This window comes from Lissotriton helveticus, chromosome 5_1 (genome assembly GCF_964261635.1).
Source record: "Lissotriton helveticus chromosome 5_1, aLisHel1.1, whole genome shotgun sequence".
NCBI classification, from domain to species: domain Eukaryota; kingdom Metazoa; phylum Chordata; class Amphibia; order Caudata; family Salamandridae; genus Lissotriton; species Lissotriton helveticus.
In genome coordinates this window covers 1,787,181,896-1,787,207,929 of record NC_136065.1, presented here as the reverse complement: position 1 = coordinate 1,787,207,929, position 26,034 = coordinate 1,787,181,896, and the positions used below count along the sequence as shown (strand labels likewise).

Genomic DNA, 26,034 nt, shown 5'->3' with positions numbered 1-26,034 from the left:
GCTTTCCGAGGCCACTGAAGAGTGCGGGAACTCCTCAAGCATGTTATCAGCGTGTGATTGGTGGACTTGGTTGGCGAAGAAAACCAGTCCCAGATCTTCCGCTGTGTTGCAGCTGAGCAATGTACCTTTCTTCCCTTCGGTTATGTGGAACCGGGCTTCTGTCGTGTACTCACCATTGCGAATGGTGGTGCTGATGACGCCGCGTAGCGGCATGGGTTCTGTGCCCCCGTAGGTGTATATCCGGGCGTTCGACGGGTTGAGAGTGGGTTTAGGCGACATTTGGTCATACTGGTCAGAGTCCATGACGTTCACGGAGGCTACCGTGTCGATAAGTGCTCTGACTTCGGAGCCTTCCACGGATATCGTGCACATGGTCGGTGGCCTCTTCCGGGTGGCAATCCTGCTGACATAGGACACTACATACACCTCGTCGTCCTCCTTGTCTTCATAATACGGCTTCCGGCCCTGGGCTTGCGTGTCTGGAGGCGGGTGTTCTTGCTCTAATGATAGTTGTCTCACTCTGGATGTCGCCGACCGAGACCCGTATCCGCCTCGCGACCTCTGTGCATTGGGCCTGTATCTTCCTCCTTGGCATACAGCGGCAAAATGATTGAGTCTGCCACACTTCGAGCACGTCTTTCCTTTTGCGTTGCACACGGCGGTCGCCGCATGGTCTCCCCCACAGTAGGCACATTGAGCGTCCCGGGGTTGCCACTGTCTTGTTCTTCCGCTCGTCGGTCTTCTTTGTATTGCGTCAACGGTTTCCTCCTTGATGGGCGCCATTTTGTGCACGGCCTGCGGAGCTATGGGGGACCGTAGCGCCAGCTCCATTTCGTCTGCTCTGGAGTCCGACAGTTCATGGGAGCGAGCGAGGACAAGAATGGCGTCCAAAGTGATTCCCGGTTGCCTGAGGATGAGCTTTCGGAGTAGTTTCGATTTGCAACCCACGATGATTTGGTCTCTGATTTCCTCACGCGGGTCGGAGAATGGGCAGCTGCTGGCCAGCCGGCGCAGCCTCGCATAGTACATGTCCACGGATTCAGCCTCAGTCTGCCACGCCCGCTTGAACTTGAATTTCTCATAGTCGGTGTTCACCTGTGGGTCAAAGTGGGTATTCAGCGCGGCCACCGCCACGTCGTAGTAATCATCCTCACCGGTGTTCGGGAGAGACTCGAAGAGGTCGTATATTTCAGGGCCCCCATAGAGGATTAAAAGCGATCTCTTTACGGTGCCATCAGTTTCTCGGGTTCCCCTGAAGTATAGGTTTAGACGCCCCAACCATGCCTTCCATCGCTGCGCCTTCCATCGCATTTTGGTGGCCTCACCTATGAATCACCCCGCCCCTGCGCAGGCTGTGCAATGTGAGATGAGGTGGGCAAGCGGTTGCGCAGGCGACCAGTGCTCTGTGTGGGCAGATGGACGCTCACGGGCGTCGTCCAGTGGAAGTGGCGTGGACAGTAGATGATCAGCCACCGTGTGGGGGCTATCCCCAGGCGAGACAGCAGTTGCACTTGCCAATGCTTGGTGAGTTCTGTCACCCCTTTACCAATTTTTTTTTTCTTTATTTTTTTTTCTTTATTCCCAGCAGTGAGTTTTACGGTGTGCAGGGCCTGAGCAGGCCGGCACCGACGCGCAGGTCTCAGCGAGCGAAGCAGGGGTCCAGACAGGCGTTGGAGGCACCACGTGTTCGGGCCTCGGGGCTGACGTGCAGCGTCTCCCCTCTTCGCCCCTCCCCTGCCAGGGCAGCGCGGCCAGAGAAGGGCGCTCGCGCTACGCGGAGAACGGAGGGCGAGCCCCCCAGGCGGCAGCACGCGTAGCGCGGGGGGGCCAGGCAGGGCCGCGGGGCAGAGACTCACCAGGTGGCTCCCGCCGGCTGAACACGCTCCGACCTAGGAGGCGCGTGGGCGGGAGCCGATGTCGAGCTGGGGTGACAGGCCGGCGGACGAGCTCCGCGGCCGGAGATGACGCCAGGAAGGCTGCAGCAGGCAGCAACCAGCGGGACAGGAGCGGGCAGCTCCAGGGTGGCCAGGCACGCGCGGGGGCAGAACCGGCCTCGTCGCCAGTGTAGTGCGCGGGGTCCGGGCCTCGTGCAGGATAGATGGGGCACAATAACTGGACACTGACACTGGAGGTAGGGTACGCCGGAAAGACCCCGAGCGGTCTACCGCGCTTTTATTATATACCTCGGGGCGTGCCCGTCCCGAGGGTGAAGACGTGCATGTGTATGTGTTGCTACAATGTTGGTAAGAGGCCGGGTGGCTCTCTACAGGGGGTAGGGGTAGAGGGGTTCATATTTTCCAACAGTCATGTGCGCATATAATGTTTAAATATATTATACAGCAAGTAGGGCGCATTGGAAGGGCTTAAGGGGCAGTGGAAATGGAGCGAAATGCGGATTGATGGGGTACTAAGTAAGAGAAAACACAGAACCTGAACAATTGTGCTCTTGATGTCTGTAGGGGGGTTTAGGGGTCAGCTGGACGATTCTGTGTTCTCGGGGTTGAAGAAATTGTTTCAAAATGTGTACCCCTTAAGTCGTGATGCTCATTCTGCCTAATGCAACTTGCTGTACGCAAGTGTTTTTTAATATCTGCAGGTTTACTGTGTTTCATAGCGCTGCAAAGAGGATTTAATGTTGGATGTTGGGGCATGAGGGTTCAGCTCTGGTAATCAACCCTACCCCTTTTCTTCCTCTCCATCAGTATCAAGCTCCGGCAGAAATTGATATTTCCAGGCGGAAGTGCGTGATTGATGGGGCTGCTGGGAATAGAGTGTGAGCGGCGGTTCCCATGGCAGAATGCGCTTTATTAGCGCAGCATTGGCAGGGAGGCTAGAGCGCACCCAGCAGGTTCTTCGATGAAGTACAGATCACTTAAGAGTTGAAGTACAGGGTTAGGACAATGGGGTCCACCATTAGCAAACAAAAGATCTGATCATATTCTAGGGTACTGTCTTCACAGTATTCAGACAGAAGTGAAAGTTTCAAAGCAATGTTAGTCCAGGAGGTGTCGGTGACCCTGCCTTTGGATTAGAGGTGCCCACCGCAGCTCTAAGAGGGCTGTATCCAGGCCACGCTTTCAGACTGTCTACATAAGATCACCGGCGTACAATTATGATAAATCGAAATCATTAAAAAAAAAAAGCATTTGCAATGCAATAGGTGTCGCATTACTGAATGTTTGAGCTATTGGTGTTGCATTATTATTAGCAATGCCAATAGCTCAAACTTTAATAATGCGAGACCTATTGCATTGCAAATGCTTGTTTATCTTTGGGACAGGGATACATAACAGAGGCCATATTACGTATGGACCCCCATTACTCTTCTGCCCCTGCATTGCAGCTGAAAGCCGGGGCAGGTGATTTTGGGGACAATACATGACATCAAATTATAGATGGGTAAAAAGTGAATTTCGGTGATGTTTTTCACCTCTGGGTTTTGAGGGATGTCAGAGACAACTCAAGCTTTGCTCTTGTGGTCTTTCTGATGTCACTCTGAACCACTCTGTGAAAAATCTCCCCATAATTCACTGTTACGCATCTATAATTCTATATATTTACCTTGGTCCAGCCAATTATTCTAGTTAATGTTACTTACTGTGCTGTTGCACACCTGATTGGAGCTTGTGCCTGGTCAATAACTAGGGTTGCTGCCTAGCTTTGTGGTCAATGATATAGTTGCCACTCTACTTAACATTTCAACTGGTTATCCCATAACTTGCCAAATATGATTCATAGTCAGGTCATTCTGTCCCCAGAACCACTGCACTTTGAGCTAGCTTTGGTTTTTAAGTGTGTTCAAAAGCTAGCACTCTCTTATTGTCAGTTATGTTTTTTAATATTTTTAATATGTACGAAATGTATGTAGATCCACATAGTGTGTCACATATACATGCATTGGAATCATCTTAATTATTAATTGTCTTTGACTCTGCAGAGAATGGAAATTAAGTTGTATTAAATATATTGAACTATATCGAATTGATGTGTCCACCTTACTGACATTCAGCCTAGACAGGAAGAAACAGCTGTACTTTGAGCCAGAGTTGATACTTGCTCTTTTGCTGTGACATGCCATTAGTGGGGGAATGGTCTGCCTAATAAAGGTCAAGTTCCAGTGCACAGACACCGCTGAACTGCTGCATGTCAGTAAAACCTTTGTGTTCTCCACAGGCAGCATGGAGTGGGTGAAGTACCAGGATGCTGAATATGAGTTTTTTGAGCATCATTCTACCTGGCCCCAAGCCCAGCGCATCTGTACCTGGTTTCATGCTGATCTTGTGTCCGTTCATAACCAAGCTGAGTTGGACTTCCTGAGCCAAAACTTGCAAAAGGTAGGAGAATGTTTACATGGGCTTTAGAACATGACATGGACTCCTGTGGGCCATCACCTCATTCTTTTTCTGGGAAGACTTGGGAGCTGAAGATGTTATAAACCCAGGCCTGGGCGCTTTGTTGCTTAGAGTCTCTATGGCCTGTTAATGTTAATGTTAATTGCATTTGTAAAGCGCTGCTGTTACCCAAAGGTGTCCTGGACCTGATGTGAAGACCGGAGGAGCACTGATTATGTATTATGCGACCTAATTTGTGAAAGGCCACGTTTTTAAGGCCTTCCTAAAGGCCATCAAGTTGGTCATGTGTCTCAGATAAATTGGGAGCGTGTTCCAAGCCTTAGCTACGTTGGCAATAAAACTTCTGCCACTCCCGTTAGCTTTTTTTCGTCCGGGGCATTATCACTAATTTAGCATCAGAGTGCTCTTTTTGGTGAGTACCAACGGAAGTGTTGTTTTGAAAATTCAGGTCCTGTTCCCTACAGCGCCTTGAAGACCAAACACAAGGCCTTGAACTGGGTACACTTCCTGACTGGCAGGCAGTAAAAAATTTTGATTGATCCTGTGATTGATGCATATTTAGGAGTTTTGCAACGTGAATCTTTCTGGATTCACTATGCTGTGCATTATTCCGCGGTCTAGTGGTTGGGTCCGGAATCGTAGTCTTTTCTTTCTTTTTTTGTGTAGCCTAGGTGGGCGTCGACGTCCCACCTTCTGGTGTACTTCCTGTAACATCGGCACGCTTCCTGCGGAGGCTCCCACCTTTGAGCGCCATCTTCAGATTCTTTTTTCCGCCGTTGGGTCTGGATCGTCACCGAGAGGTTCCAGAGTTTTTGGAGAAAAGACTGAAATCTGCCGAAAAAGATTGGCGAATACATCCAGGAACAAGACCACTGAGCCGGGACGACTAAGGAAGAGGAGAACATCGAAAACTTCGATGTCCAACGGAGAATGCACACACAGGGGGGCCCCTGAGCGCAGGAATGGACAAGACTCTGTTCAAATTCTGCCACAATTGCCACCACAAATACGCGCAGAAGGACCAGCGCCCGGTTGGCTACCTCTGCCTGCCGTTCGACCACGACAGCAAGGATTGCAACGCCTGCTCTGTCTTTACCCCGAAGACTCGCAGGATTAGAGAGAGGCAGAGGATAGCCAACCACAGCATGCAAGGAAAATGCCAACCTCCGTTGCTTCATGACTTGGGCCTCTCCAGTGATGAAGAGGACAACATCGCCGAGGGACTAGATGACTTCACAGTCGTAGAGACCGATAAGAAAACTACAAAAGAGGTAGGAGAGACGTCGACCCCTAAAACCCTGACAGACTCTCAAAAGCCTGAGTCAGACTCTCTAAAAACAGAGTCTAAGTCTACGAAAGCAGCGCTGGCGCCAAAAATTTCGATGGCCGCAGCTGCATCCAGAGACAAACAGCCCGGCGGATCCTTCGAATAGGACTCCCAGACGGCAAAAACACAAGAAAAGCCTAGGTCGTCGAAGCACGTCCCCGAAAAGGAGCGCTCGACGCCGAAGGAAAAGGACCCGAAGGCTACTTCGAAATTGACTTCTACGTCGAAGAGATCGTCCGAAACACTCGACGCTGAATAGGCCGCCGAGATGGAAAGAAAGAAGAGAAGGCTCGAGGCCCGAAATGGATAACATCCTGCAAAGGAAAAGAGAATTCGATGAATGGATGAAGAGGTAACCATCCCGTCGAAGCCGGCGACAACGATCGTCGAAGTCGAGGACGAAGAGGAGTTCGACGCCGAAGAGCCGCCGAAAACTCCCGAGCCCCAAGAACACCTAGAGGAAGAGGGCCTATACTATGACGAGGAAGGCGTGAAAAAGACCAGCGCACAAGTTTGGACTCTGCATCCTCGGGGGCGCAGGACCTGGATTGGCAGGACCTCGACGCCGAAAGCCCAGAAGAGGCCGTGGAGACGTATCCTTCGAGGCCTTCGCCGCCAGATGACATTGGGATATACAACATGGTGATCAGGATCGCGGCAACAGCTTATGGAGTGAAACTGGAGGAAGAAAAACCGAAAGCCTGCTTCCTCTTACAGACCCTGCTTCCCAGTCAAACCAGGAGTCAATTTCTCCCCATGCTACCAAGTGTCCTGGACCAGGGGAGGGAGGCATTCAAGGAACCAGCAAGCTGCAGGTCTGTCACACCTAGGACAGCGAAGAAATACAAGCCGTCCTCTAAGGACCCTCCCTACATCCAGGGATCCGTCACGGCTGACTCCATCATCGCAGCAACAGCCAGAAAGAGGGCCAAAGTTCCCACAAACTCAGGCCCACGCCAGACAAAGAAAGTAAGAGGATAGACCTGACTGGAAGGAAAATAGAAAGGAATGCCACAGTACACTGGCGCATTGCCAACTCTAATGCCCTACTCAACAGACATACGTATCAGCATTTACACGAGGTCGGGCAGCTGCTCAAACACCTCTCTGAGCAATACCAACAGAGAGCTACGCACCTGGTGGAGGAAGGCAGGAATATAGCTAACTCATGCCTGAAATCCGCTCTGGATGCGGCAGACACATCCAGCAGGCTCATGATGATCGGGGTCACAGAAAGAAGGCACGCCAGGCTGAGGATTTCAGACTTCAAGCTGGAAGTACAGTATAACATTCTGAACACTCCCTTCAATGGAGAAACCCTGTTCAGAGCACCAGTGGATGAGAAACTCACCCAACTGAAAAAGGAAAATGAAACTGCAAGATCCATGGGGGCCTTGCAATTCAGAGGAATGAAAAGAGGCACCCCGACACGGAGGCCAAACGGAAGATGGGGAAACCAGCCGGGAATGCAGAGCTACCAGGGTGACAGTCAAGCACAGCAGGGCGGCAGAAACAAACCTGCCAATTCCAGCCTCGGGGCCAGTCCTTTCGCGGGATGGCGAATGGACGAGGGCAAACAAGAAGAGGGGACCAGCAACCCACCTCAAAGTGACTCCGCACCACCCAGTGTGCCCATCCCCACAACACCTCTATGGGAGGGGCACAACAAAGCCAAGAAAAAAGGGTTGCACAGGCTAAAGATCATCGAACATGTAACGCCAGTAGGAGCCAGACTAAAACACTTCTTCCGGGAATGGAAGAAAATAACAGACAAATGGATACTGAACATCATACAGTTCGGATACTGCATAGAACTGGAAAAGAAACCACCAAACAGGAAACCAAAAAACAAGCACGCTCAGAAAAATAACTAGCGTTACTCATAAAGGATGCACAAGAACTCCTCCACAAAGAGACCATAGAAACAGTACCATTCAAAGAAAGAAACAAGGGGGTGCACTCTAACTACTTCCTCGTACCAAAGGTGGACGAAACATTAAGACCTATCCTGGACCTACGGTTCCTGAACAAATACATAAAAACGCAAACATTCAAAATGACATCTCTTCAAGGAGTCATCCCTCAGATAAGGGACTTTATGTCCACCATAGACCTAAAAGACGCCTACCTACACATTCCCATGAACAGGCAGCACAAACATCTACTGAGGTTTGCCATCGACAAAGCACACTACCAGTTCACTGCCCTGGCCTTCTTCACCAAGTGCTCCGCAGCCGTGGCAGCGCACCTAAGGAGGGAAGGGATTCATGTATACCCCTACCTCGACGACTGGCTAATAAAAGCAAGTTCCTACAAACAATGCAAAGAACATGCACAGCGGGTCACAGAGACGCTAACAGAACTGGCATTCTCATTACACTGTGGCAAATCCTCAATGGAACTAGAACAGGTGAAGATCTTCCTAGGCGCACAGATCAACACCTTTCAGAGCAAAGTGTTCCCCAGCGACAAGAGAACACTTGCCCTGCTGAAGGAGACACGTCAGTACCAGAAGGGGCGAGCTCTGACAGTGAAGACAGCGAGCAAGATCATGGGGATGATGGCATCCTGCATACACCTAGTCCCCAATATACGGCTCCACATGAGACCATTCCAGGAATGGCTGCAACAACAATGGTCACAAGCTCCCGGGAGTTTGGAAAATCTAGTGGTTGTAACGCACGCAGTGCAGGAGAAGATGGCGTGGTGGAACAAGGAGAACATAACAAAGGGGAAGCCTCTGACACCACGAAACCCAACATTGACCATCACCACAGACGCATCCCAGAAGGGATGGGGAGCACACAGGAACAAACTCAAGGTGCGGGGCCTGTGGACCCCCAGCAGATGCGATCAAGCACATCAACTATCTGGTGCTGAAGACTGTTCCTCGCACTAAAGGCCTTCCAGAAACAACTGTACGGGCAAAGAGTGCTGATTCAAACCGACAACACCGCAATGATGTTCTAAATCAACAAACAGGGAGGAACACAATCAGTCGCACTATCCAGCCTAGCACAGGACATATGGAGATGGGCCATCCCACTCAGGATAGACCTCCTAGCTATACACCTACCAGGAAAGGACAGCGTTGAGGCGGACTGGCTCAGCATACAGACATCTGCATCCCACAAGTGGGAGCTCAATGCACAAGAAACACAAGGGCTATTCAAGAAGTGGGGACACCAACAATAGACCTATTTGCAACACACCAGAATGCAAAATGCCTATACTTTGCATCCAGACAACCAGGGGAATGCCCTATGGATAAGCTGGTCGAAAAATGTGCCTACGCTTTTCCCCTGATACCACTGATGCACAGGGTTCTCAGCAAATGCAGAACCAGCAACATGATGCTGATTCTGGTGGCACCATAGTGGGCCAGCCAGTCAAGGTTCTCACAAATAGTGGAAATGGCGCAGGGACCACCTCACAAGTTTGGGAAAAGGAACACACCTGAAACTGCCAGAGAGCAGTGGCAAAATAGAAAAGATTCACACAATGGTTCATCTAGATAAAACTACACAAAAAGATGACAAAGGAATCAATGGTGCTAAAATATTTAACACACCTGCTAAAATCTAATCTAAGTCCTACCTCGCTGAGAGTTCACCTAGCAGCGATAGTATCCTACACAAGAGGAGAGACAGGAAAGAGCTTCCTTACATCACAAGTAGTGAAAAGATTCCTGGAAGGGGCTAAAAGGATCGCACCACCAAAGAGGATGCCGCCACCGGCATGGAACCTTAATTTAGTCCTAACAGAACTTATGAAGGCACCTTTTGAGCCCATCCATAAGGCCTCACTACAAATGCTCACAATGAAAACAGCCTTTCTAGTGGCAATCACCTCGCTACGCAGGGTAAGCAAACTGCAAGCACTAACACTACAAGAGCCTTACATCCAAATACACAATGACAGGGTGGTGATGAGAACGGACCCACATTTTATGCCAAAGGTGGTGTCAAGGTTTCACATGAACCAGACAATACAAATACCAACCTTCTTTCAGAAACCATCCACAAGCGCAGAGAGGGCACTGCACACTCTGGATGCTAGAAGGGCAGTAATGCATTACATGGAAAGAACTAAAGAGCACAAGAAAACAAAGCAGTTCTTTATGTCCTTCGCAAGCAGTTTCCTGGATAGACCAGTAACTAAGGCCACCATCGCGTGATGGATTGCACAAACGATACAATGCTGCCACAAACAGGCAGGTCAAGAACTAACAGAGGGGGCACAAGCCCACTCTACCAGGAAAAAAGGTGCAACAATAGCCTTCCTGGCTAACAAACCCATTCGAGACATATGCCTGGCGGCAACATGGGCTTCAGTGCACACGTTCACTAAGCACTACTGCGTGGATATACAAATGAACAAGGAAGCACAGGTAGGACAAAAAGTGCTTCAACATATATTCAACAACCAACGCTCATCTTCCACCCAGCCGCCACAAACATAACAAACCGCTACAAAGTCTATGCACAGCATAGTGAATCCAGAAAGATTCACGCTGCAAAACGAATAGTTTCTTACCTGTCGGTGTAGTTTTGCAGCTTGAAGATCTTTCTGGATTCACTAGCGAACCCACCCACCTCCACCAGAAAGATGAGGCAGGAGAAGAAGGTGGAAATACAAGGAATAAAAATACATACAGACACTTTAAGAGACAAAGTGAAAATTCATTTACTTTAAGGAAGAACTTGAAAACATTGCCAAAGGATTCACGAACATACCACAAAAAGAAGAAAAAAGAATCCTAAGATGGCGCCCAAAGGCAGGAAGCCTGCCAACGTCACAGGAAGTACACTAGAAGGTGGGACGTCGACGCAAAAAATAAAAAAAAGAAAGAAAAGACTCCGATTCCGGACCCAAACACTAGACCGCGGAATAATGCACAGCATAGTGAATCCAGAAAGATCTTCAAGCTGCAAAACTACACCGACAGGTAAGAAACTATTTGTTCCTGTAAGGAGTCTGGCGACTGCGTTCTGTTGCAAGTATGCCATTGGCTCACGAGAAACCCAAGCCCCATAGGCTGCACGCTGAGGTAGACCATCCTCACAAGGGAGTGGGTTTGGAGCCTAAAGCATGGCAGTTGAGGTGAAGCCAACCACGGGCCCCTGCCCCATTTGAGCTGCACCCGCACCAACAAAAGGCCTCAGAGCCTACCAAGTCTCCAGCTAAGGGCATCAACCCCCCCAGACCTCACCACCCAAAAGGTCCGATCCGAGACCTACATCCACGGCCACCCTCAAAGTAGCATCAAACTTAAAGCCTTTTTGGCACTGAAACCCTCATTGGTACCCCATCCCCCTTTGGAACCATCATTGTATTTGAATCCTTTATCAGTACTGAAGCCTGTATCAGCACCAAAGCGTGCATCAGCAACAAAGCCACCGTCTGCTCTGAAACCATCCGGGGTTCCAAACAAAGAAGGGAGGAAAACCTGCGTCACCGCCACTGGAGAAAATATATCGAAGCGCCAATCTTGAAATGGCTAAAGGAGGAGTTTGACGATAGGCAAAAATGCCTCTTCATTCATCTAGTCAAAGGCAAGATCTCAGCCACACCTCCTCCTTCGACTCTACCACCACCTTCTGAGCCAATGCCTCACTAAAAGAGATTTGCTTATGAGGAAGAGCCTGCTTCCACAATTTCTTCCCCAGAATCTGCACTCAAGAGTCTCTTTTGCATATGTTGCCCTAAGTGGGAAGGGTATGCCCAGACGTGGGTCCGGTGCTCACCTCACTACTGGATTCAAGCTAGCCTGGCTGATGACGGGTGATGCCCTGAAATCGGTCCCAGGATGCTTGTTTCCGGTCCAGGGAGGACCTGGCTTGGCAGTTCGAGCTGGACTGTTCCCACAAGGACCAGGGTCAAGACTGATTTGCATATGGCTGGGTCCAAACTGGGGTGGTGTGGTGAGCAAAAAAATGATGGATTAAACCCAGATCCTTGTGACTGGGGGTGAATGTTTGCATTGTCCAGCATTCCGTCCATCAATTGTTTCTTTTGCATATGTCGCCCTAAGTGGGAAGGGTGTGCCCAGGCGTGGGTCCCGTGCTCACCACACCACTGGATTCAAGCTAGCCTGACTGATGAAGGGTGATGCCCTGAAACCGGTCCCAGGATGCTTGATTCCGGTCCACGGAGGACCTGGCTTGGCAGTTCGGGCTGGACTGTTCCCCCTGTTTGGCTGGGTCCAAACTGGGGTGGTATGGTGAGCAAATAAATGGTGGATTAAACCCAGATCCTTGTGACTTGGGGTGAATGTTTGCATTGTCCAGCATTCCGTTCATCAATTGTTGCTTTTGCATGAGGCGCAGCCATCAACTCGGTCTTGGACCATTATCCAGTCAGGGCTTTTCCCCCCAATGATACCTTACCATGAGGTCCTACAGCAGGGAGCGTCAAACCATAGGGTGGAAATGAACACCGCAGCAGCGCCTTGAGACCCTACGGGTGAGTGGTGCGCTCTATAAATGTCTTTGATTGATTGATTGATGAACATCATTTAAGAGGAGGAGGATTTTCTAATGGGGTTGACCACTAAATCAGAGTGCCCAGTACATTTCCTCTTTATTCTGAAGGTTATTTTAAAATCTGCCTCTGAGAACTTCAGAGAACTCATCGAAACCAGTCAGATCCCACCAGATTCCCTGGTAGCCCGCACTGACCCCAAGCGTGCCTCAGTCCAAACCACCAGCAATGCTCTTCTTCCAGATAAGGAGATTAAAATTATAGATGCGATGGGCAAGAAGTTGTGGTGGAACAGCTACTTATTGGCAGACAGTCAATTCTGTTGCTCTCCCATTCACATATCAAAGTGGCCAATGGGAGTAGATGGAGTTGCCCTATCAGCCCCTCCCGGGGCAGTTCAGGAAGAGGATGATGAAATAGTGTCTCAAGATCATCTCCAATGCCAACATCCTTTGTATGTTGGATGCCACTGACAACACCTCCAGGGGCATCACCACAAGTGTCATGCTTTGGTGCCATGCCTAGGTCGGTATCCTCGGGTTCAAACTCAAAGTGAAGCAGCATCTCCTTAACCTCATGCTCGATAGCGATCACCTGTTAGGGCCACAGTTGATGAGATGCTTAAGAATGTAAATAAGTACTTGCAAAGTCGATAGGTCTTGCCTATGTGAAAGCTATTTGTTTTGCCAATGTCTTTCGGCCTTGTTGTACCACAGCATGGCTATAAGTAAAGCTAGTACAAAAAATGATGCTACAACACGGTGAGCTCTCGCTATAGCATAGCAATGTTTTTCTTAAGGCAGGTGTTGGGGGGGCAACATAGAGAACAGGGGGACAGGGTGGGAGGGTAAGAAGCAATACGGACAAGGGTAAGGTACAGGAGGGAAAGAAGCAACATGGATACGGGTGGGGGTGTAAGGGGAACAAGTGACGGAGACTGGTAGGGCAATGAAGCAACACAGACAGGAAGGATAAAGTAGAAAATAATACTTAAATCCAAGCAAGCAGTAGATGAACAGCCTAAGACACTTATCAAAGTAAATCAATCTGTACTTGGTCCAAGCTCCAAACGAAAGAACAGGAAGTGACATAGGCAAGCACTGGCCAATTAGGAGGTAGCAAATAAGAATGACTCTGACGCCAACAAGTGGTGGGTGGGTGCCAAGCAGTGGTGGGTGCCAACAAGTGGTGGGTGCCAACAAGCAGTGGGTGGGTGCCACGCCCCTTATAGTAAGCAATATATCCTGCAGGAACTGCGCATGCGCTGTCTGCAGGTGAGTCCTAAAAAGGATATGGAGACTGCCTAATCCATGGGGGCTTTCTAGACCAAACCATCTAAGGTCTCCATTTGGAAACAGCCCACATGGGTGGCAATACCACCTTGTCTGAGCAGCAGCGCTCAGATCAAAGGCAGCAACAGACTTCCCATCACAAGCCATCAGCAGGTAAAATGGGGAAGCAATAGAACAGTAGGGGGAGGGGCAATGGAGGCTCTAGCAAGGGTGCTACCTCCTTCAAACTGTGAAATGCCCTGCCTCCCTACTGATTGGATATCTCCTGTCGCAGAGAGGAGTACGAGGGGTACCCACAACTGGTGGAAGATCACTCCGGACAAATGGGTGCCAACCATTGCCTAACATGGTTTCTACCTCAAGCTACATTCCACCCTCAAGCATCCCACCACAGTTACACATACTTCAAAAGGGTGCCTTATAAAGGGTATTCCTGCAGCACCAACTGACTGAGGTATACTCGCTTTACTTCATAATTCCTAAAAAGGATGGCTCCCTCAGGCGGCCTATCCGCGATCTCAGGCTCCTCAACCACTACATCATATCAGAACTTTTCCGAATGTAGTAAACACATTAAAGAACAGTGGGTACTAGTGGGACAAACGATTATTTAGGAACATTGAAATTAAATATTTCATCATAGAATCAATCAAGATTGAACAATGACCATAAATAATTTTATATCTACATTTTCATAATATTTTCATGCTCATGGTATTTTTACACATATAACATTTGGTCTTTGTTCAAATGATAACACTGTGAATAACAAGCAGAAAATACAAACTGGTGTATATAATTCAAGAGGAAGGCAATGGAATAGAAATGTATATCAGGTTGCTGTTTAGTTCAATGAAAGTTCTTTGTGTCAATATAAGGATGGGCTCAAAAGTGTCATACCCTACAGTGTACCCCAGCTCTCGTGTGGCACCTCAGCATAGTCCTCACCAGACTAATGAGTCCACCCTTTGAACCTATGCACTCAGCCCGGTTCAGTTCATCTCCTGTAAGGTTGCCTTCCTCGTAGTTATCACCTCACTTAGACGCATCAGCGACCTGCAAGCGCTCGAAGTACAGGAGCCTTTCATCCAGATTGATTGCGATAGGTTTGTTCTTAGAACTAACCCTAAGTTTTTCCGTAAGGAGGTTCACAAGTTCCTCTCTAAGGTTGTGCCCCATTCCACTGTAACCATACCATAGTTAAACAGCTGTTTGTCAACAGATATGGAAAATGATGCTGTTGCCAAAAGACTGAAATAGATCCATATATGTACCTATCCCAAAGAAATCAGACTGAAAAGATTGCTCAAACTACCACACAATAGCCTTAATATCACGTGCCAGTAAGATCATGCTCAGGATCATACAAGCAAGACTACAACCTTATATGGAGCACAAATTGCCAGATGAACAAGCTGGATTCAGAAAGGGAAGAGGAACGTATGTCGATTATTGGTCAGTGTTGTGCAATAAATAACGTATACTCCTCTGTGTTAGGCCTAAGGCTGCTTGCCTACACTACCACTAATACATTGAGCCATGTACACTTTTGGGGAACCCCTGGACTCTGCACGGTATAACCACCTAGTGGTATACCATATACAGAGCCAACTTCCTACAATGGACGAAGTAAAATAAAGCAAAGACGTCTCACTGACAACAAAGATATGAATTGTCAAAGAAATGCTCTTTCCTCTAACCATGCCCGGATGTGAAAGATGGACAACTAATAAAAATAAACATTGAAGACTCCTTTAAACTCAGCTGCTGGTGAAGGCTTTTTCGTACCCCATGGACTGCTAGAAGAATTAATCAATCAATACTTAACCAGATCAAGGGGTAATTTTCATTAGAATGGTTGATAAAAATGAATCTCAAATATTTTGGCCACATAATGAGTCCTTTGAAAAAAACGTTCTGTTGGAAACGATGGAATGAAAACAGAAAAGAGAAAGACCAAGACCACGGTGGTTAGACAGAGTCAAGAATTTTACAAATTAGAATCTCCAAGACCTAAAGAATTTTGTTATCGACTGAAACAATTGGAGGATTTTTTTCTAACAAATCACCAAGACTCTGATACGACTGATAAAACAGCAACAATAATATACATACATATATTGGGACATTGCCGGATTACAGTTATCCTAGGAAGCCATAATGACGCTGCTCTGGTTGACTGGCAAAAGTAAAATAAAACTTACTGTTAAATAAACCTTCAGACTCAACCACTAGATGGCAGAATAATGCACATAATGTGAATGTAGAAGAGCTTCAAGATTCAATATCATTATCGCAGGTGAGTAACTGGTTTCATAATTCATTGCATTTTTGTGCAGAAAGGCCAGGCGTTCAGACTTATACATTACCGAAGCTAATTGTATGGAAAGCTGCAAAATACAGTACTGTTTAGGTGCTGCAATATTTCTCTTTTTATAGTTTAATTGAATCTTCTCTTTGAAACACATCACTGAAAGTATTCTGGTGTCCAAGCCATTGCAGCCATCTAGTTTCAATGTGATCAAATGTTTGTATTGTATTATTGTATGGTACTTGAGTTGTAATTATATTGTAAATTCTTTTCAGTAACCACAACAGTACCACTGTGGGCCCTGTGGAGAAGTTTTAGAACTGCTTTTTTAAAACATTGAAGTCATTAAAGTCCTATTAAGGGGCGAATTTGCAGTCTATTTGTTGTCAGATTTCGGGCTCTCAAAGTTTGACAGTGCCTAACAGTTTAAAGTCCTGCTTCAATGGCTCTTCCATTGCAGGTGTCTGTTCCTCATGATGTATTCTATCTCTGTCATGCAGTTTGCACGTGGACAGGAACAGCACTGGTGGATTGGGCTGAATTCCAATGAAAACTATGGGCCCTTCAGGTAGGTCTGCAGTTGATGCTGTTAGGGTATGATATGCCCAAAAAGAAGGGCACAAGCAGTACATTGAATCCAAAACCCTCTGGGCCAGAAGGACATCTTCCCGTCACATCTCTTTGTACACATAGCTTTTTTTTACCATATGTGGACGCTGTACTGTCTCAGCTGCTGCTACTGAAAGGCGTACAGGACTGGGGCAGAGTATTCGGCCTCTACCTGACTGACTCTACCCCAATGTGAACAGCCTTTCAGAGACGCAGGCAGTCAGCCCAGCTGCTGATCCTCCTCTGCCATGTAACTCCCGCACCAATCCTCTCCCGAAGCACAGCAGGGTAAAGATGTTGGCCTCTGGAGTGGACGGACTGAGTACTATCTTGAAGCTGCGGTGTAAGCTCGCACGTACACAAAAAATGAATGGTAACAAATGTTAGATATTTCATACTTTTTAGATGCAAACATTGTCTAGTACTGGTAGGAGGGAGCCTCGTGAGAAATGACCCCAGACCCCTGAAGCCCAGTTCCCCATGCTCTCTATAAAGTCCTCTAGAGTTCTCTAAATAGATTTTTGTTTGCCTTTTATATATTATTTCTAATAACGTGCACATATTCAACGACAGAAAAGAAATCCCATTTGCAACATAGAACACCATATATAATAAAGGGCAGAAATCTCATCAGATGGAAAACCTTTAGGTATTGAGATCTCCTGCCACTCCGATTGTTCAAACAGCAGGTCCTCTTGTGTGGTGAACTCTACCCCCTCCCCCGCTGATTGTAAGGATAGGCTCTCTGCGTCCTTGTCTCATACAATTTTGAAGGTAGTGCCTATTTGTATTTTTGCAGGTGGTCCGATGGCACTCTCCTCAACTTCGTCTCCTGGGCGCATGGCAAGCCCCGTCCTATCACCAAGGATAAGAAATGTGTGTACATGACAGCGAGCCGAGGTGAGGGATCCTTTTGTCTGTTTGAATTGTATTGTCACAGGCATCTGGGCTTTTCCGCTGAAGATGAAGATTGCCCTTCTGGAACTTACATCAAGTTTCTAAAACATGTCAAACACTTTCTTAAGGCTTACAGTTCATTAACCTTACATCAGGCATAGCACGGCTCGACCTCTAAACCTCTGATGGCATTAAGAAAGACATTGGCTCTGGGCTCAGATGGGAACTGGGCGCCTGGGCATGTTCTCCACACAGGCTGTAATGCAGCGGGAAACAGCGTTTACAACGCTGTCATTACATTGCGTGCTATTACAACGCGATCGTTACAACGACCGTGATGTAGGAACGCGATGTAATGACATCACAAGTCATTACAACGACTTCCAGTAGAGGGTGTTCAGGTATTGGAAATGAATTCTAACACCTTCCCTACTGTTGCGCAAACAGGAGTAGGAGTAGTATATAATACTATTCCTAAGACCAGCGCGCCTCCTACTGGAAGTTGTTGTAAAGACTTCGATGTAATACATCACGTACTAACAACGTGGTCATTGTAACGACCACGTTGTAATGGCACGCAATGTATTACATCGTGTTGTAATGTGCCATATTCTAATGCAGCCTGCATGGAGAACATGGAAAGTGCACATGATGGTTTGGCCGGCCCGAGTGGGGCGGTCAAAGCGTCGCTGCACACTTACAAGTGGGCAAACCACCCCTCCTGCCCTGCTCCGAGAGCAGAGCTGCCCGCCTCAAAGCAGATGTAAACAATAAAATATTAATAACAACTGTAGTTGTATTCTTTCTGTGCTCCTCGTCCGAAGCGCAGAGATACTCCTTTGGGAGTCGATTCTGGCACTATATAAATAAATAAATAAATACACATGTTATCATTTTATTGTTCCTAATTACACTGCTTAAAAGCAGTGGGGTGATGCTTCTCCGCCTTAGCGGAGGAGCTGGCACTGCCTAATGCTCTCTTTTGTGGTAGTGTGGGCGAGCAGTTTAGGCTTATAAGAGGATAGTGTTAAGCATTTATTGCACACACAGTCAGTAAGTGAGGCACACACTCTATAAAGGAATCAAACACCAATTTATAAAAATAATGCAGATTATTATATGAATTTATACACCAAGATCATCGTAATCAAGTAAGTACTTTTTGAGATAGGGATTTTTCAGAAAATAGAAAATCACTGTATTTGTACTTGGCAACATCTTACAGGGCTGTTCTTCTGAACCTAAGGTAAGTATGGGGCAAGGTCTAAGGCAGCATCAGCAAGTCACCTCGGTCCGCTCTGGGGCAACTGGGTGCAGAGGTGATTTGATGGCTGCTGTGGGCGGAAATGAGCATGGCATGGTGTAAAGGGCGGGGCAAAGAGTCACCTGTTGAAGCGACAATGTGACACTAACAAACATTGGCAAATGCAAGTGTATATTGGATGCGCATTCTCTTTTGAGCTTTCAAACCTGATCATTTTAAATGACCTCAAGTATTAGACGAATAACATGCAAGACACAGAAGTCTTAGACTTGCGTGAATCTATGAGCTCTTTTGTGATTCCCCAAACTGTCAAGGGACTAGCTATTAATTTGGGCCATGCTCTTGATTAAATCTTTCTCTCAATTACATTGTTAGATTTCTTTAATCCTATCCCTATGTTCTGGGCTGATACTGTTAATACCGTTTGAAATATTGCAAGGATTTAAAACATTGACCATTCTGAGCTTTCAAAACCTTGTGGCGCTATTGGAAAAAATTATTTAGTCAAGTGCACAAAGATTTTAGAATTTTAATTCAGCTGCAGAAGCATTAACATTTTTCAGTGATAACTTAATAATTACCCTTAATGCGTTACCACCCATTACAACTTCACTTTAAGGCCAAATACATTTCATAAGAAATAGTTCTCTGACAGTCTTAAAGTCCAACTTTTAAAAGTAAGACACTAAGAATGCAAATTGAGAGCAACTTATTCCAAAGAGGATGCATCAGTTTGTAAAGCAGAACTGAAATCATACAAGAAACAAATCTTCGAGGCATGTGTGCTGTATATACACGTGCTTTGCCTAAGTCTGCTACCTATTGTTGGGCTCGGATGATTGCAAGTTGTTTTTGTTCCAACACGTTTTCTTCAAGTCACAAGGTTGTGTGACTTCTCCTCTTGGTAATATGGTGCATGGTCATCGATGCCATCTCCAGATTGTTTTTTTACACCGCTGGGTTCGGATGTTATCTCTCTGATCCGCTTTGAGACTCCTTTGAACAGCCTATATGTTCTCATATAGATCGCCACTCAATGGTATTATCTCGATCACGCAGTTCGTTGTGTCCGTGAGCTCACGCTTTTGCGTAGCGGGTCGTCGGCTCGCTCTCGCGGCCCAAGGCCACCCCTGGCCGGGTTCCCTTTCTCCATTTCAGCATCCTTTGGAGAATGACCTGCTGATGGAACTAACTCCATTCTAAGTTCCCCAAACCGACCACGCAGAATCAGAGTGTCAATCTGATCTGGATTCAGCCACCTTTTAGCCGGGCAAAGGAATCGGACAGTGAGTACTACTAAGCCTGAACCAAAGCCCAAATCGGTCTCGACTGAAAAAACTGCTTGCGGTCTGCCTCTGCAAAAAGGCCATGGCGTGCACCAAAAGACAGAATCGGAAGTCCCGCCCTCGGCTCAGTTCTGAAATGTCGACCTACAGCAGAGGCCTCCACCTCTTCCACATTTGTGCCTATATTGCCTCAACCTATGGTATCCGCTCCAAAACAGAAGCTGGTTATTTTGGATTTGACAGTCACTCCACCTATGTCGAAGCTCCCATTACCGAAGTATTTTACTTTCGGATCAAAGACTCCACTGGAGCTTCTCCTCAATGCCATGCAGGAACGATTCGACCCAAAGCAAAAAATGCTCCAGATTCAACCTGGAACTAAGAAAATTGTGCTTCAGGCTGCAGAAAACCAGACTTCAAGGAAACAATTAACTTTCTAGAAGGCTTGAGATGCTCTTCTACAACCTCAAAAGAAAAAATATGCTGCAACAAGCACTTTGCACATTCCAACACCACCATCCGCTCCATGACCAACACCATCTGAGCCAGGTGACCTATCTTCTCACTCACCCATAATAGATGAAAAGGAGGATATGCCACAAGAAATGCACCCAGGGGATGCCTGGGATGATTATAATGGGCATCCTTGAGGGGATACAGACCCTGATCTCTATCCCCCAGCTATCACCACCTGATGACGCTACTGTGTAGTAAGAGCAGCAGTTTACCATCAGGTTCCCTTGCATAAAGATACAATAGGAAAGGACTTTCCTTTTAAAGTTGTATCTAACACTCAGAGGGGCGCACAATACCTGCCATTCTTAATGGGCATGGTACGCCACACAGAGGAAATTTTTAAGGACCCTGTCAAGGCGAGAGTTATAACAGCACAGATTGACAACAAATACCATCAGGTCATATTTATATTCAAGGTCATTTAACCGGAGACTTCCTAATCTTGTCTAGTGCAAGGAAAAGGGCCAACTCCCAAACACCAGGAGAGGCGCCACCTCTGGACAAGGAATCCAAATTGATAGATGCTTCTGAAAATCAGGTAGCTGCCCAAGCATCTAATTATTGCTACATAGCTAATAGCCAGGCTCTATTAGCTAGACACGATAGGGCACATTGGTACAAAATGGAGGGGCTCCTCCAGTACCTCTCAGAGTAATACAAAAAAGGGCAGCCTAAGATGCAGCTGATTCCACTGCTAGGGAGATAAATACTAGCATTCTATTGCGTAGACACGCATGGCTTTGTTTCTCAGGATTCAAGCCTGAGATAAAGCAGGCAATCTTACACCTATTGTTTGACAAAGACCACCATTTCGGACCTCAGGTGGACGCAGCCGTAGACAACATGAAAAAGGGCACAGAGGTCACAAAATCAATGGGAGCTGTGCAAACAACCGCATATTGTGGGTACTTTTGTAGGCCTACCGATACGCAAAGTGCAAGATCCACCTCCTCTGACACTGGGGCAGTATATAAAAATCCGGGACCAACCTATAGTCCAAAAACATTCTATAAAGGTTCCTATAGAAGAAACAATTTTAAAGGAAGTGGTCTGGGAAATAATACCCGCACCTCAAATATTAATGGTAAACAATTACTTCCTTACCATTACCCCAGACCCCTTAACACCTTTCGGGGGTCATCTTCACAACTTTCTAACAAATTAGAACTCAATCACAACAGATCGATGGGTGTTGGATATTATTCAACATGGCTACTGTTGTAAACTACTTACAACTCCTCCAAATATCCAACCTCGCAAAGATACACACCTATCAATACAACATCAAATTCTTCTTCAACAGGAAATAGCAGCTCTATTACAAAAAGAAGCAATAGAACCAGTTCAAAAACAATTGCAAGGGACAGGGGTATACTCGCTATACTTCCTTATCCCCCAAAAAGATGGGTCTTTATGCCCCATTCTCGATCTCGGACCACTAAACCATTACATTATATCAGTACACTTCCATATGGTCAATCTTCAGGAAATTCTTCCATTGCTACAAAAGGGAGATTTCATGACCACCCTGAATTTAAAGGATACATATTTTCACATACCCATCCATCATGCACACAGAACGTATCTCAGGTTTCAATTTCAGGGCAACCATTAGCAATTCAAAGTTCTTCCATTTAGCATTACCACTGCACCCAGGGTATTCAAAAAATGTTTATCAGTAGTAGCAGCTCATCTTCGAAGACACAACATGCATGTGTTTCCATATCTAGATGACTGGTTAATAAAAGCAAGCAGCCTCAACCTCTGCAACCACAATACTCAACAAACCATAACTCTTCTACATCAATTAGGGTTCACCATCAATCTACAAAAGTGAAACCTACAACCACATACCATACAGCTATATCTAGGAGCTATGCTCAACACACACTCAGCACTGGCATGACCAAATCTAGACAGAATCAACAACATGGCATAATTAATTCAACAGTTTCAAACAGGGTTTTATGTCCCATCCAAAAGATTTCTATGGCTTTTGGGTATTATGACATTCTGTATCCCAATAGTCCCACATTCCAGGAATGTCTCTCATCAGTGGACACAATCACTGGGTCAACTTTACAATCTAGTGTTGGAAGAAAGCTGCACATGCCACTCTCTGCAAAGGTGGAATCCACAGAATTTATCCAAAGGGCGGCCATTTCAAGACCTAGTTCCGCAGATAATTCTCACAGCATATACCAACCTTACAGTTTAGGGAGCTCATCTCCAGAATCTCACAACACAGGGAGTATGGGATTCCAAACACAAGTATCTCCATATCAATCACCTAGAGATGTAAGCTGTGCACTTAGCAGTGAAAGCCTTCCTACCTCACCTACTACAGAAAGTTGTCCTAGTTCAAACAGACAATATGACAACCATGTATTATATACAAAAACAGGGGAGGGGTGCAATCTCTCGAATTATCTCAGTTAGCACAGAAAATATGGAGCATAGCAATACAACAGAACATTTGTCTCCTAGCAGAATATGTCCCAGGGACAAGCAACCAAGTTGCGGACCTACTAAGCAGAACTCAGCTACAAGTCCACAAATGAGAACTCCACCACACCGACCTTCTACCGTACTTCCAACGGTGGGGGTTTCCACAAATAGATCTGTCCGCAACCAAAGGAAATGCAAAATGCCAAAACTTTGCAAGCAGGTATCCACACCAACAGTCCAATGGCAATGTTCTATGCATCAGTTGGTCAGGGATATTTACCTACGCTTGTCCGCCTCTCCCATGTCTTCCAACAGTGGTCAGGAAACTACTGCAAACCCATCTTACAATGATACTCATTGCACCAACATAGGCTCCCCAGAACTCTTGGAAATAAATATCCCTAGTTCCACACAAGAAGCATCACCTCAAGCTGAAACTTCTTACACAAAACAAAGGGACACTAAGACACCCCAATCCCATGAATAAACCTTGCAATTTGGCTCCTGAGGTATTATAATTTTGATATCTAATCTAGCCACAAGAATGTATGGACATTTTTAAGGAAGCCCGTAAACCTAGCCCAAGGCGATGTTATGTGGCCAAATGGAAAAGATTTGTTGTTTACTGTCATTAACAGAACATCAACCCTCCTAATGCAAGGGCGCAGACACTCATTACTTATTGCATTTGCGAACCTCAGGGTTAGCATATATATCCATACGCTTACACCTGCCGGTTTTTTCAGCCTATTTGCAGAATAGACAGCACTTCTCATTATTTAGGATTCCTGACATTAAAGCTTTGATGGAGGGACTCAAAAGAACCATTCCTCCCACGCTTCCTCCTGGACCAGCATGAAACTCAAACATTGTATTAAGACGACTCATGGGTCCTCCTTTCAAACCTCTTCTCTCCTGTCAATTGCAATACTTATCATGGAAGCTTGCCTTTTTAATTGCTATCACTTCTCTTAGAACGGTCAGTGAAAATCCGGCATTAACACTTGAGCAACCTTTGTTCGAGCTACTTAGAGACCTAAGTTCCTTCCAAAACAGTTTCCAATTTTCATATTAATTATTCCATTGAATTACCTGTGATTTTCCCACAACCCAATTCTGTTGCTGGAAGAGCATTACAGACATTAGTTGTTAAGAGAGCCTTAACGTATTGACCGATCTAAAACATTCAGAAAGACAAAGCAATTAATTATTGCCTTCATACCACCTCATAAGGGAAAGGCCATTTCAAAACTAGGATTTTCAAGATGGATCATTAAATGCATCCAAAATTCTTTTACATCTTTCCCCTAAAGCTCATTTCATTAGAAAAATAGGAGCTTCTATGGCTTTTTTAGGGAACATTCCCATTGCTGACATTTGCAAAGCAGCATCATGGTCAACTCCACACACATTTACAAAACATTATTGAGTGGATGTCTTTGCACGCCAACAAGCCAATGTTGGCCAAGCAGTATTAAGGACTCTTTTTCATGCAACTGCAACCCCCACTGGTTAACCACTGCCCATGGAGAGGTACTGCTTCACAGTCTATGCAAAGCATGTGTCTCTACAGCACATATGCCTCGAACTGATTATGTTACTTACTCTGTAAGCATCTGTTCTTGGCATGTAGTGCTGTAGTTTCACATGCGCAGTACCTCCTCCCCAAAAGAACCCAGTGCAGGTTGCAGTTCACATACTTTATATACTTACATCATACCATCGCAGGGCCATCACTTTACTATACGTACACTATTACATTCTTACCTACCTACGGCAAAACAACCTGTAGATGGTTTTGATGACATGTGCAGTATTACCAAGAGAAGGAGTCACACAACCTCGTTACGCAAAAAAAACTTCTTGGAACAAAACTAAATCCGGAGCTACAGGTGTAGGGGTGTCCTTTTGTGTCAGGTTCTCACAGGCTCCAGTTGCAGTCGGGGAACCCTTCAGGATGAGGCACCAGGCATAGAGGAGAAAGTCAGTGGAGGTCGCCCAATGCTGGAAAGCAGGTCAGAATCCCCGGGAGGTCCTCGCTGGGGTGTTGGGCCACTCGAACTCGATCCATGGTTGCAGAGTGATGAGGACTCGCAGATCCAGCTGGATCTGGAGTCCTGGCTTGGGTTGGTGTTGGACAAATCTGGTGTCCATGGGAGATAATAGTTCTTTAGGAAGGCAGGGCAGGTCCCCTGGTTTCTTGGAGGCTGCTGGCTGCAGGACACGCCTGGTTCAGCTCGCAGGGGTTCAGAGCAGGAGACAAGGCGCTAGGGCTGGGGCCAAAGCAGCTGTCGTCGTCTTCTTCTTCTGCAACACGGCTCTTTGGTCCTTTATCATCTTGTCACGTCGAATCTGAAGAGGCAAGGTTCACGAGTGCTCCAAAATACTTGATTTTGGGGCGTTACAGGGGTGTGCAGGTTGGGACCAATGGGTCCCTTCCCTGGGGTGTCTACAACTTCTAGTATGCCACCCCCCAGTGGGAGGGGGCATAGGCTTCTTCCTGATTACAAGGGTCCCCCATCTTCAAGATGGCGGGGACAGAGAGGTGGCCTTCACTTTGCCGCTCCCATCTGAGGGATGGGGTAGGTAAAGGTGGGCACACCTCCTTCCTGGCTAGGGTTTCACACCGGTTCTTGCGTCCAAACTGGGGGTCAGCACCAGTGGGAGCCAGTTGCTGATAGCAGCAAAAGGCTGGGGGCAGCTAACAAAGGCGGCAGGCCTTTGAAGCTCCCTCTTAGAGGACTCTGCTCATCCTGGGGGAAAAGGCATTACACCTCTGCCCGGGATGTGCTTTGTTTCCAGTCCCAGAGAGTGGGGGCTTTCTATCCAGGGGTCCAGAAACCTGTCTGGTGGTGGCAGATGGCTGGAAGCCGGTCAGGAACCACAGCAGATTTGGTCGTTTTTCAGGTGACATCTCTAAGATACCCTCGCAGTGCATTTTTCATTCAATCCCACACTGGCATCAGTGTTGGTTTAATGTGCCGGGAAGTGTGATACCAAACTTACCAGACCTCAGTAAAGCCATCTTGGCGATGTGGAGTTCGTGTTGACAAACTTCCAGCCTATACATTTAAAATGGCTTCACTGCACTTACAATGTCTGTGAATGGATGGTACAGACACTGTAGGGGCATATTGCTTCTGCAGCTATACCCTCACCTGGGTATGGTGCACCCTGTCTTTAGGGCTATAAGGCCTTCTAGAGGGGTGATTTATCCATGCCACAGGCAGTGTTGGTGGACATGACACA

The 26,034-nt window shown here is 46.8% G+C and overlaps 1 protein-coding gene across 1 annotated transcript in view; it reads left to right on the top strand.

The window, feature by feature from the left end:
* Nucleotides 1-26,034, top strand: part of MRC2 (mannose receptor C-type 2) — a 545,797-nt gene that overhangs the window by 412,823 nt on the left and 106,940 nt on the right. Inside the window, 3 exon segments of the mRNA XM_078645096.1 lie at nt 4,174-4,334; nt 16,266-16,333; nt 17,174-17,274. Of these exon segments, the coding sequence (XP_078501222.1) occupies nt 4,174-4,334; nt 16,266-16,333; nt 17,174-17,274 (330 nt within the window).